The sequence below is a fragment of the Bacillus rossius genome, chromosome 13 (genome assembly GCF_032445375.1).
Source record: "Bacillus rossius redtenbacheri isolate Brsri chromosome 13, Brsri_v3, whole genome shotgun sequence".
Lineage (NCBI taxonomy): Eukaryota > Metazoa > Arthropoda > Insecta > Phasmatodea > Bacillidae > Bacillus > Bacillus rossius.
The window spans coordinates 451,740-464,647 of record NC_086340.1 but is presented as its reverse complement, the minus strand read 5'-3'; the positions used below and the strand labels follow the sequence as shown (position 1 = coordinate 464,647).

The 12,908-nt window shown below is 39.5% G+C and overlaps 1 protein-coding gene across 2 annotated transcripts in view; it reads left to right on the top strand.

The window, feature by feature from the left end:
* The window catches only part of LOC134538062 (protein dimmed-like), a 96,876-nt gene extending 84,709 nt beyond the window's left edge, over positions 1-12,167 (top strand). For both annotated transcript variants that reach the window (XM_063379048.1, XM_063379047.1), the window contains 4 exons: positions 1,754-1,936; positions 3,873-4,084; positions 4,967-5,103; positions 5,819-12,167. In XM_063379048.1, coding sequence (XP_063235118.1) covers positions 1,765-1,936; positions 3,873-4,084; positions 4,967-5,103; positions 5,819-5,975 — 678 coding nt within the window. In that variant the 5' untranslated portion in view covers positions 1,754-1,764 and the 3' untranslated portion in view covers positions 5,976-12,167. The remainder of the gene's footprint in view (positions 1-1,753; positions 1,937-3,872; positions 4,085-4,966; positions 5,104-5,818) is intronic.
* The last annotated feature ends 741 nt before the right edge of the window (positions 12,168-12,908 follow it).

Sequence of the window (12,908 nt, the reverse complement as noted above, 5' to 3'; positions counted from 1 at the left end):
GATTATATGGTTTTAAAAAAAATGTAAAATAAAATAAAAACAATATAACTTTTAATAGTTAACGATGTATACAAAAGTCTAGAACGAGTGTTTTTTCAGAATAATCGTTAGACATGAACTCCTGGCAGTAGCCAAGGGCACGCCACCTAGTGTTATGGCCTGGGTAAGACGGTGGCGGCAGCAGTCAGCAGGCCGGCTGGTCGCGGGCTACGTGCCTCCATGTGGCCGAGTGGTAAACACGGCGTGTAACACGAGCAGGAAGTGGACACTGGGCAGCCGGCGCACGGGCGCGCGGCTATCTGCTCGTGTCCAGTTGCGCCATGGAGACGCGCGCGTGATCTCTGCCACGAGCCTCGACCGCATTCATGCACGAAAATTTAAATCAGACTTAGTAATAATTAGTGTATTATTTTTAAAAAAAGTTTGTCTGTAAAGTCGGTTTACGGACGATAGTTTAACGTGACAACGTCATAACAAAACACTGGTGAAATGATTGCATACTTTTATGAATAAAATTGAATCATTTTTATTTTAATAATAAAAGAATAAATACTTGGAATTATACTAGTGATCAGATTTTTAAAATGCAAGAATAATAATTATTAACCTTTATTGCCGAAATTGTTGTTGTCATAAGCTATGAAAACATTAACTTTTCACTTCACTTTGTAAACAGTCGACGAAACAGTTCACGTGTAGATGACATGTAATTAATTTTAAAAACTCGCGTTTAGCTATAAAGTTTAAATATAATTATGAACAAGTTTTCATATAAATAAACTGTAATCAAATATCTAACATAACCTATTATTACTGCACTCACCAACAGATGCTACTTTTTTTTAATAATAAAAGAATAAATACTTGAAATTATACTAGTACTCAGATTCATTTTCTTACGTACATTTGACGTAGAAATTATTTCATATTACACATTCATAAACAAAGTTTTAAGTTTTCACTTCTGTCGGTGCGGCGCAAGCGTACAATGAGCGTAACGGGACACAGCGTAACGGAACATGTGCGTAGCGGGACACTTTTTCGTGCGTGTAGCCGGCGCTCATCTATTTATTAGACGTTGTCACGTCAAAAAGAAAAGGTTTGCAGATCATATTATTACACACATATCAAAAATTTTACCTATTCTAGTGGTACAATCTCGTATCACGCGAAATATCCATATTTCAAATGTATGAAATACTTGTTATTTTTTGGTTAATGTTTAAATATTTTATAGCATCGTGATTACTTTCCATATTAAATAAAAGCTTTTTTTTTTGGCGTGGTAACGTCTCATAAATCGATGAACGCCGGCTGCAAGCACGAAAAAAGCATGACTCATTTACACGTTCCGCCTGAGCCGAGCATGCAAGATCCGGCCAACCACCGTACGAGCAAACATTCTATAATGTCAAACAGGTTAAGGCGGGCTTTTAAACTAATTGTTCGTGATTATATTCAAACAAATTATTTAAATTAAATTTTGCAAAAACTGTAAATAATATTTGAAGATTAAAAAGTATGCAATTTTTCATCAAATTTTTCTTATGACGTTATCACGTAAAATTATCGTCCGTAAACCGACTTTACAGACAACCCCGTTTTTTTTCTTTCTTTCATTATTGAAGGGTTTCCAATAAATATATACCAAGTTACAAAAGTCAGAAATAAGACATCCTCCACAGTGAACTGGTTGAGGGTACATCCAGAGCAGTAGCACGGGCCGTGCAAGCAGGGGTGACTGTGGTTGCAGACGGCGCGGCGATGCGCTCCACTGAGAGGATGTCGGGCTCGGAGGAGGGCTCCAGCAGCAGCCCCGACCTGGACAACAGGTCGGCCTTCTGGCCCGAGGACGACGAGGAGCTGGAGGTCGATGACATGCTCCTGTGCTCCGAGGACTCGGGCGGCAAGCGCGGCCACTGCAAGGCGCAGCAAGGTGAGACCGTCATGTCCTCTTGCTCTCTTGGACTCCTTGCTTGTCTCCTTGCGAGTGGAACTGATGAAGAGCTGTCAACATACTCATTACTATCAGGCTCTGGGCTCCAGGGACTAGGGCAGACACTGCAAGGCGTAGCAAGGTGAGACCGTCATTTCTTCTTGCTCTCTTGATCATCTTGCGAAGAAGACTGTCAGCATGCTGGTTACTATCATGCTCTGAGCTCCAGGGACTAGGGCAGACACTGCAAGGCGTAGCAAGGTGAGACCGTCATTTCCTCTTGCTCTCTTGGTCATCTTGTGAAGAAGAGCTGTCAGCATGCTGGTTACTATCATGCTCTGAGCTCCAGGGACTAGGGCAGACACTGCAAGGCGTAGCAAGGTGATATACTTCATGTCCTCTTGCTCTCTTGGACTCCGTGCTTGTCACCTTTGCGAGTGGAACTGAAGAGCTGTCTGCATGCTGGTTACTATCAAGCTCTATGCTCCAGGGACTAGGGCAGTCACTGCAAGGCGCAGCAAGGTGAGACCGTCATGTCCTTTTGCTCTCTTGGACTCCGTGCTTGTCACCTTGCGAGTGTAACTGAAGATCTGTCAGCACGCTGGTTACTATCACGCTCTGGACTCCAGGGACTAGGGCATACACTTCAAGGTGCTGCAAGGTGAGACCATCATTTCCTCTTGATCTCTTGGTCATCTTGCGAAGAAGAGCTGTCAGCACGCTGGTTACTATCACGCTCTGGACTCCAGGGACTAGGGCATACACTTCAAGGTGCTGCAAGGTGAGACCATCATTTCCTCTTGATCTCTTGGTCATCTTGCGAAGAAGAGCTGTCAGCATGCTGGTTACTATCATGCTCTGTACTCCAGGGACTAGGGCAGACACTGCAAGGCATAGCAAGGTGAGACCGTCATTTCCTCTTGCTCTCTTGGTCATCTTGTGAAGAAGACTGTCAGCATGCTGGTTACTATCATGCTCTGAGCTCCAGGGACTAGGGCAGACACTGCAAGGCGTAGCAAGGTGATATCCTTCATGTACTCTTGCTCTCTTGGACTCCGTGCTTGTCACCTTGCGAGTGGAACTGAAGAGCTGTCTGCATGCTGGTTACTATCACGCTCTGGACTCCAGGGACTAGGGCATACACTGCAAGGTGCTGCAAGGTGAGACCGTCATTTCTTCTTGCTCTCTTGGTCATCTTGCGAAGAAGAGCTGTCAGCATGCTGGTTACTATCATGCTCTGTACTCCAGGGACTAGGGCAGAAAGTGCAGACACTGCAAGGCGCAGCAATGTCCTCAAGCATGCGTGAGCCTCTCGCCCGTGACCTCGCCCCCTCACATCCCACAAGCGACGACCGAGTTCAAGTGTGGCATTCAGTCAGGAGGCTATACAGTATAGAGCAACTTTCTCAAAGGATTTTAAATTGCAAAAACAACTTTAATACTAAATCCTCCCAATAGAGAAACAGTCCAAATTTAAGAGTGTTCTAAAACGTCACAGGCCATGGCTAACATGGGTGTGTCAGGAAGCAGAAAAGAAGACTGTGTTTGAGTTATGAAGGCAAAAAAAAGACACAGCCAAATTGTAGTATTTAAGCATGTTCCCTAATTTGTTCTAAAACAATTACTTTAAACTATAAAAAGTGTATTTGCAAGAATATGTTTCTTCATATATGTTTGGTACAAACACCTTGCAATTTACTTCTTACAGTTGAATTTTTTATTACAATAATAATTTATTAATGTACAATTTACTTAGTAGACAATATAAGCTTTAGTTCATGAATATTATTATTTCATAAGGCTTTAGATGACATAAAAATAGATAGTATCTTTTTGTTCATAATATAAGACAATGTGTGGACTTGTAACAAAGTATCAAGTTGACCACGTGTTATGTGTGAATGGCACAGTAGAATGTGTGTGTTGTGTGTCGCAGACTGCTCGGACAGCTCGGGCAGCGAGGGCCCGTCGCTCTCACGCAGCAAGCAGCCACGTGCCAAGAGGAAGTGCGGCGGAGGCAGCGGGGGCGGCTCCAGCAGCGGTCGCCGCCGCAAGTCGGGCGTCTCGGCGCGCGAGCGCAACCTCCGCAGGCTGGAGAGCAACGAGCGGGAGCGCATGAGGATGCACTCGCTGAACGATGCGTTCGAGGTGAGAGTGCAACACCATTCTCACCTCACCAGCAGCATGACCTTTACAGGATGGAGAGCAACGAGCGGGGAACATGGGGATGCACTCTCCGGACAATGCTTTCGAGGTGAGTTTGACACCTGTTGTCTCATTTCACCAACCACACAACTCCACATGCTGGAGGAAACAAGCAAGGGCACATGGGAATGAACTCGCTGAACGATGCATTCGAGGTCAGTGCAACACCTGCCTAGCATCACCAGTAGCATGACCTTTATAGGATGGAGAGCAACGAGCGGAGAACATGAGGATGCACTCTCCGGACAATGCTTTCGAGGTGAGTTTGACACCTGTTGACTCATTTCACCAACCACACAACTACATATGCTGGAGAAAACAAGCAGAGTCACATGGATTTGCACTCGCTGAACGATGCATTCGAGGTGAGTGCAACACCATCCTAACCTCACCAACAACCAAAAGCCACAGGCTGGAAAGCAATGAACGGGGTTGCATGGTGTCCACTTGCTCTAGGATGTGTTCGAGGCAAGTCTTAATTCATTCTATTTATTTTCACTGGCTACTTTTTTTTTGTTGTTGTAGAGAAATAGATGGTTTTAGTTTTTTAAGCTAGTATGTAACAATAACTGTTAAAATATTATGATTTTTTTAATGTTTTCAAGATACCTTGCTGATCAGCTAATTATTGTATTGGTGGAGTAAGCTGTTTTTAAGTAATTTTTCTTCTGTCTCATTTTGATACCAAATCCAAACAGTGTTTTTATAATCTGGTATAACTTAACACTCTTTTTTTAAAAATGTAATTAATGTCCACAATACCCTCGTTTAGTGGCACGTTTTCGTTACAAAGGTCGATGTGTGACAGTTATGATTGTGATGCAGCAACTGAGGGAGGTGATCCCGCACGTGAAGATGGAGCGCAAGCTGTCCAAGATCGAGACGCTCACCCTCGCCAAGAACTACATCATGGCGCTCACCAACGTCATATGCGAGATGCGCGGGGAGGAGAAGCCATACACGTGAGTTCCTGGAGAGCTTCACTGGAAACACTGCCTAGCTTTTTGTAGCTTTTGCCTTTTGATGCCTGGCCCGACCACTTGGTCGAGTGGCTTGGCTTGCCTTGTTGGTCCAAGGTATTTGGCAAGTTTATAAATTCTTATGATCTAGACATTTTCCCTCTTTGGTTCAGATTTAATTATAATATGGTCATACCATGACACCAATTTTCACACTGTGAAAAGTAAAATAATCAATATTTGGTACACGCTTGATTTGCTTTGTGTCAGCTTTTTCTTTGTGTCTTATTATTTTCACTAGAATGGCAGACAGTTTTTAATTTTGATACCAAAAACAATGCATGAATAATTAATGTATAGTTATATTTTAATAAGTACTTAATTTATTTAATAAACATTTGGGCATAGGCTTAATTCATCCAATTACAGCATAAATGAATTATTTGTGTTTGTGTATTTGTACACTTGTTCAAAAAATTAGTAATAATCTGTATATTCTACAGCAAAGATTAAGAGTATTCGAATATTAAGTATTCAATATTTATAGCAAAATTATGTAAGATAAATAATATTATGCTTCAAGTTATCTTAAAACAATATGAATGCTTACTTTTTCAACAAAATTTCAACTAAAAATAAACATTCTTGCTATAAGACTTTTGTAGTTGAAACGCCAAGGTGGAAGGTCGTCATGTTTCTCTCTGCTCGTTGCTGGCAGATTCCTGGACGTGGACTGTGGCTCGAACGCCAGCTCGAGCGGCAACCTGAGCGGCGGCGAGCAGGGCGCGGAGGAGGACCTGGAGCCCAACAACAACAACCTGTATCAGGAGAACCTGGAGCGTCGGACGTTAGCCGCTTCTTCCTCGGACCTGTGAGAGGAGGGTGTCGCGACTTGCCTGGTGCGCCCGAAACACTCGTGTTCTTCTACTCACGGCTGACTCATCGCTGCGCTACAAAACAGCTTTTTTCAGGAGAACTTGGAGCGTCGGACGTTAGCCGCTTCTTCCTGGGGCCGGTGTAGTGAGCATGTTGCAACTTGCCTGGTGTGCCAGAAACACTCGTATTCTTCTACTCACGGCTGACTCATCGCTGCGCTATGCAACAGCTTGTATCAGGAGAACATGGAGCGTCGGACGTTAGCCGCTTCTTCCTGGGGCCGGTGTAGTGAGCGTGTTTCAACTTGCCTGGTGCGCCAGAAACACTCGTATTCTTCTACTCACGGCTGACTCATCGCTGCGCTACAAAACAGCTTGTATCAGGAGAACTTGGAGCGTCGGACGTTAGCCGCTGCTTCCTTGGACCCGTGAAGTGAACGTTTTGCAACTTGCCTGGTGCGCCCGAAACACTCGTGTTCTTCTACTCACGGCTGACTCATCGCTGCGCTACAAAACAGCTTGTATCAGGAGAACTTGGAGCGTCGGACGTTAGCCGCTGCTTCCTTGGACCCGTGAAGTGAACGTTTTGCAACTTGCCTGGTGCGCCCGAAACACTCGTGTTCTTCTACTCACGGCTGACTCATCGCTACGCTACACAACAGCTTGTATCAGGAGAACTTAGAGCGTCGGACGTTAGCCGCTTCTTCCTCGGACCCGTGAAGTGAGCGCTTTGCAACTTGCCTGGTGCGCCCGAAACACTCGTGTTCTTCTACTCACGGCTGACTCATCGCTACGCTACACAACAGCTTGTATCAGGAGAACTTGGAGCGTCGGACGTTAGCCGCTTCTTCCTCGGACCCGTGAAGTGAGCGTGTTACAACTTGCCCGGTGCGCCCGAAACACTCGTGTTATTCTACTCACGACTGTCGCGTCGCTGCGCTGCATGAGGACAGGTGTTTGGGAAGTGATGCGTGTGCCCGCCTTGAAGGATTTGAAACATGAAGTTGGAGCCGAATAATTTGTATGAATATGGCTGCACAGCGTTAAACTAGTAAGACTGATTTTAAAAATAAATAATTAAATTTCTTTGGACTATCATATTAAAATGAATTTTTAATAATGCACTCAAAATACTCATATTAAAACTTTTATTTCATGTAGTGAGATTACAAACATAGACACACTACTGGAAGAAAGCTTTTATAACGAAGAAACCAAAATTAAATAATGGACTAAAACAATTTTTTAAGCCCTAAAATAACGTGCAGCTATTTTTGAACGCAAAGAATGACGCATTATCATTCACTCAATCTGGAATTATGAGTAAGCTTTTAGATTATTTTTTTCCATTTCTTCGTGCATTAGGTCTCTTTACATACTACAACATTGATGACATGATCTTGTGCTTTCCTGATAGGTGAAACGTTTTTCAACAGAACTCTTTTAATGCCTGTTTGAAATGGTTGACAAGACGACTTACTATAAATTATGAAAAAAAAAAAAAAAACTTAATATGTGGAATACTTAAATAAAGTCTGCTTTTATATAAATAGAAAACTGTGCGCATAAAAGGACATCCATTTAAAAAATATATTACCATAAGTGCCTTTTTTTCTGCGTTAAGTTTATTTTAGACATGTAGGCTACGTGATACTTAGGCTTGTTGGATGTTTCATACGCAACACAGTGGAGTGCTAGCTAACTTCCTTCTGCTGAAATAATTGCTTTCGGGGGCGGTTTAAGGTTTAAAAACTTTGCATTTGCACATATAAAGGACGCAATTCGTTTGTGGTATGAATACGTCTGTTATAAACTTATAAGTTTAAAATACTGGTTCTCCTGGTTTGGTTAACTACTTTGAAGTAATTCAGTTTAAACCCACAGTGTGACATTGTAATGTTTGTGAAGATTTTATGTGCCTACTGTACAGTATTTACACTATTACACAGTTACCACGTACAATTTAAGTTCACATTTCAGTGTCAATATGTGGATCGTGAGGTTGATTCTCATTGCATAAAAATGTACTTAAATACTTGTTATAATTATGTGTTCGTTTTATATTGTGTTTAGCGTTGGACTAGGTTGCTGTTGTGTCTTCCAACGGTTGCGAGTGGCTGCCTCTAAACTAACAAGGGAACTGATGATGCCATACATAGTGTGTGTGAGAGAGCATCCTTCAAGATGCGGGCAAGTTTCCATAGTCACAGCACGAGTTTGCTTCGCAGTGAGTCACTTAATTGCGAAGATACCAAACGGTGCTGCACGATGTTAATTTTCATTTGAAAACGTTGACAATGATTCAGATTAAATAGTCATCTCACATTTAAAACTAAAAAAAAAGTTTGTATGCAAGCAAGGCAATACAGGTACATAACGCAACTATTAATGCTGCCCTACTTTTCATAATTGCGTGTTAATTTATTTTGATTTTTTATCACTAAGCAACAATGATTTTCAAATGTAAAGTGTTCCTGACCTTTAAAAATGTACTTATTCAAAATATAGTTTGTAAGCTCAACACACAGTTTCAGCAAAATAGACGTTTTACATGTTATTTTTCCAAAAGTTAAATTGACACAAAAAAATTTATTACTGTACATATTTTCGAATTACGTGTCCCACTTAGTGTTAAATGCTTCTGGAATGCGTTCTGACTTTATTTTCTTGAGAATAATTTGGAACTGTCACTGTAAACACTTTTACTGATGTGTACCAATAATTAGGTTGCCAGAAGTCATATTTTAAAAGGGGACTCCTGTTTCAAATATGTGTCTATTACTTGATTACAAGAAAAGCTAATACTAAAAGCCCAATTGTACTAACTGGAATCTTGCGTGATATATGAAATGATTTATGTATTTTTATAATACATACCACAGGAAGTAATTTATTTAAGTTTTCGGTACTTGTTCCAACAATTATTTATATTTGTGTTGGTTTGTTTTAAATTTTTATTTTTGTAATAAAAATATCATCCATGCTATAAATTTCTTTGATTAATTATTTATTCATTTAACTTGCATTTTATTAAAATTTTAATGTTATGTATTAAAATATAATTTGAAAATCTTTTTAATAAAGTTCTTCATTTTCTCGAATGGATGTGAAATGCGCCAAAAATAAGCATTAATTTAGTTTTTTTATTAAGTCACCTCTAGAAATATGTATCAAACGATGTTAAAAATTATAAAATAGCCATCATAGGAGTTAGCAAACAAAGATTCTTTTTATTTATTTATTTATAGTTGTGTTTTATGTTGGGTCAACCCTTCAAATACATTTACTGAACAATCCAGTAAGTACAGCAATGCATCATACAGACAATGCGTCGAACAGAAAATCCCTTAGCATACTCCTGATATTAGTACTGGTCTATATAGCTATTTTAAATTTGAGCTAAGGCAGTTACTGAAAATTATATTACCAGTTCCAAGTATGTTGGACTATTATCTTCAGATTGCTTGAAAATGTTTTGAATCTATTTAAATGTATTTTTTTACGCTACAGTAGTCGATTATTTATTTATTTTTTAATAAAGAAATATTCACATTTTTCGAAAGTAGTCTTTTGAAATTTCCCATACACGATTACACGATTATTAACTTCATGAGTCACTCATTAGTAACGTCGTGAAAAATTATAATTCCCTCCAATGTGCCTTACGTTAATAAACAACTATTCAACTACATAATATAAGGATATTAAACGATAAAAAAAGTTTGAAACGCCCTTATTTTGGAGATACGTTTTTAAAAATTAAACATAATGTTTTATTAAATAATAAATCAATTGGCTGAACGGCAAAGTATTAAAAACATTTAAATAAAAACAAAAATATAAAATGTTCATTTTCTTTTCTCAAGTAAAATCATTACTTAAATTTGTGTGTGTAAACGTTGAAGTTCTAATCGTCTACTAGTCCCTGAGATTTTTGTGTGGCAATCAATTTTCTTTTAAACTTAAACCATGAATAAAATTTCGCTCATTAAATATGATACAATTGTTGTACCGGAGCGCACCTTATCAAAAATCCTGGCTACGACCCTGTATCGAGTCGACTCGAACTTGAGTGTTCCACAACTGTCTCTGTGCCGTGAACACTACAAGAACTGCAAGGTTACCATCACACTAACGATCTTCAGATAAACTATAGTTTGTGCTACGAACAGTCCGCGAAGAAAAAATTTTTCTGCGACGGAACTGCATCATTGAGTAGATAATCTTAGCTTAGCGCCGCTAATACCCACACACCAGGAAACCTCGTTAGATAACTTAAATTTTTGTTCGCTCTAAAATAAAAAAGTGCGGTGGTGACTTAACATTACGCCGCCATCGAGAACGTTAGTCGCCGTCGTCTCCGTCCGTCACGTGACCCGCAGCCAATCAGATGGCCCGAAAATCTCTATCCGCCCGTCCGTCAGAAGCTTGGCAGGCTCTTAGCTCTTGACGGGCAGACGGAGGGATGACATCCATGTTTCTGGCCGCGGCAGTCAATTGTCACCAGAACAGAGTCCTGTGTTGCCTGTACAGGTCGTCCAGATGTCCCGTGTAATGACATTGCGGTTCTTAAAACTCACGTCCAAACAATTTCAATCACGACTCTGGAGTTTCCGAGGAAATGCTGAAAACAATACGTGCAAAAGCAAGACATGAATAGCAAACAACATCTATACGAATCTCCGAGAGAAAAAATAAAAACATGAATTGTTGGCAGCACTTATTTTGAGAAAATACATTGTGTACATTAAAAGAATGCCCCAGTTATAAATTTTTGTAGTGTCAACTAACTGTAAGCGTTGCTTCAAGGTCACGAAGAGTTACTCAAACAGTTTTAGATTCTGACGGACGGATGCAGTCAAGTTGTAAATCGCGTGGCTGGATGCGTGGCGTATTTGTTATAGGTATCAACAGTAATTTAAACATGAAAAGCTTGGGAACAATACTTTCAAAATATCGTTAATCCACAAACTGTGGATTTTCGCCTAAATTCTTTGTTTATCTCAAGCGAAATTTCTCAACACGGCTTGTAGTTAGTGGTGTTATTGTGGATTTCTTTCAATCTTGCTAAGAATCGAGTAACTGTATTGAATGTGATATTTTATGTAGTCCAAAAACTAAGTTTTAGTTACAATTACCTTGAAAGTCAAAAAGTGTCTTGTTCAATAACTTATAGATACATCTTGTTGATGATATAATAATATATTTTATATTCATAGTTTAAATATTTTGGAATAATACGTAATCATTTTAAGAGGAAAACCATACATATCATTATAATCATTCCTCAGAAACATATATTACATTTGAAGTAAGTACTGAGTACTTTTGTATACTGTTGTGGTCTTGTTAAGTTGAAAAAAAAATAGTCGAAGAGAAAATTTATGAATCACTGTCATGTACAATGATTAAATTGTGGGAAGAATAAATCATATGGAAAAAAAAAACATTTGTTTTAATTTCCAGTACGCTTTCCCCAGTGTGCCTCTTCCTCTATCTTTCCCTGTATTCTGGACTAATCATTGCCAAATAACTTTTCTGTTTTTCTTGTAATTTCACCTAAAGAAGTTTTCCAGACGTTGGAACGAACTGAACCGCTCAATTTGAAGAGTTCTGGAATTAATTTTGGCTTTACAAAATCGGAAGAGTTAGTGAAACTTTTTTTTATCGTGGGCTATAATGAATGTATATGTATAATTCAGGATATAAAACTAATGTATAACTTAACTGAAAATATGGATTCCAGACGAGAACCATCCAACCACATCTACCATATCGCAGTCCAGATTTAAGGGTCAGGTCCTCTAATGAGCAGGCCTTAAGGGTGAAACAGCAAGTGAGGTTTAAGGAAGTGGTAGATTCAACTATTTGTTAAAGGAGGATGGTTTTGGTGAATAAGAGTTGGGGGGGGGAGGATATTTCTGTATCTCATGGGCCTACATGATACGTCTAAGTTCTGTCAAATAATATTTTGTGTGCGTGTATTATATTGTCCTGATTATACAATTTACTAATATAAAATCCAGCAAAGTCAAAAAATGAACATAAAATTTACAAAATTTAAGAAGGAACTTCTGTATAACCACCTCTACATCAAAGTATATACAATAAGTTTTATTTGCCCCCTTCCCTTCCCCCTTTTTCTACCAACACACCATAACACACCTGCTCGGACACCAACACTGGACTCTAGGACTAATCGGTTTGTTGTTTAAGTAATTAGAGAATAGGGGCGTACCAGAAGGGGGTTGGGCGGCGGGGGTATAGCCCCCACAAAAATACTTAAAAAATATATTTTATTCCATCAACAAAAGGAAATAATTTGAAAGCAAATAGTGGCCAATGTTTTTCTATCACTTCTCTCTCTCTCTCTCTCTCTCCCCCCCCCCCCCCTCCCCGCTACTTTATGAAATGAAATTCTGTGTATGCTTCTTTTAGAGCGTGAGCAGTAAAATTTGTCCTGTTCTAAAATGGAACCGGGTCGTGGAGCTGAAGCTAGGGTCCGTAACATTGAGTGATGTTCCGGCCGCCATATTGTATTACTCAATTTTGAAAATAATAATAATTTATTTAAAATAAAATATTGAGTAAAAATATTTGACGATAAAACACCTATGTAATCTAATCCGGAATACTTGGTTCGAACCATACATTTTACAAGCTACAAAATATATTCAAAAAAATGATAGTCTAGTTATAAATATGTCAAAACCACCCGTTGTTGTATGTTTTTTGCTGCAGCAAGTTAGGGTCACAAATGATTGTCCTATTTAGTTCGCTCTATATAAGTGAGTTCTGTCCCCACTCGAAGCATTTAAATCATTTACTTAAAATATATTAACCAGTGAAATTATTAACTCTTCTAGATCTGACTACGCAAACCTGGGATTTTTGGTAAACAATAAAAACAAAGGTTAGACACTGTGGTGCAAA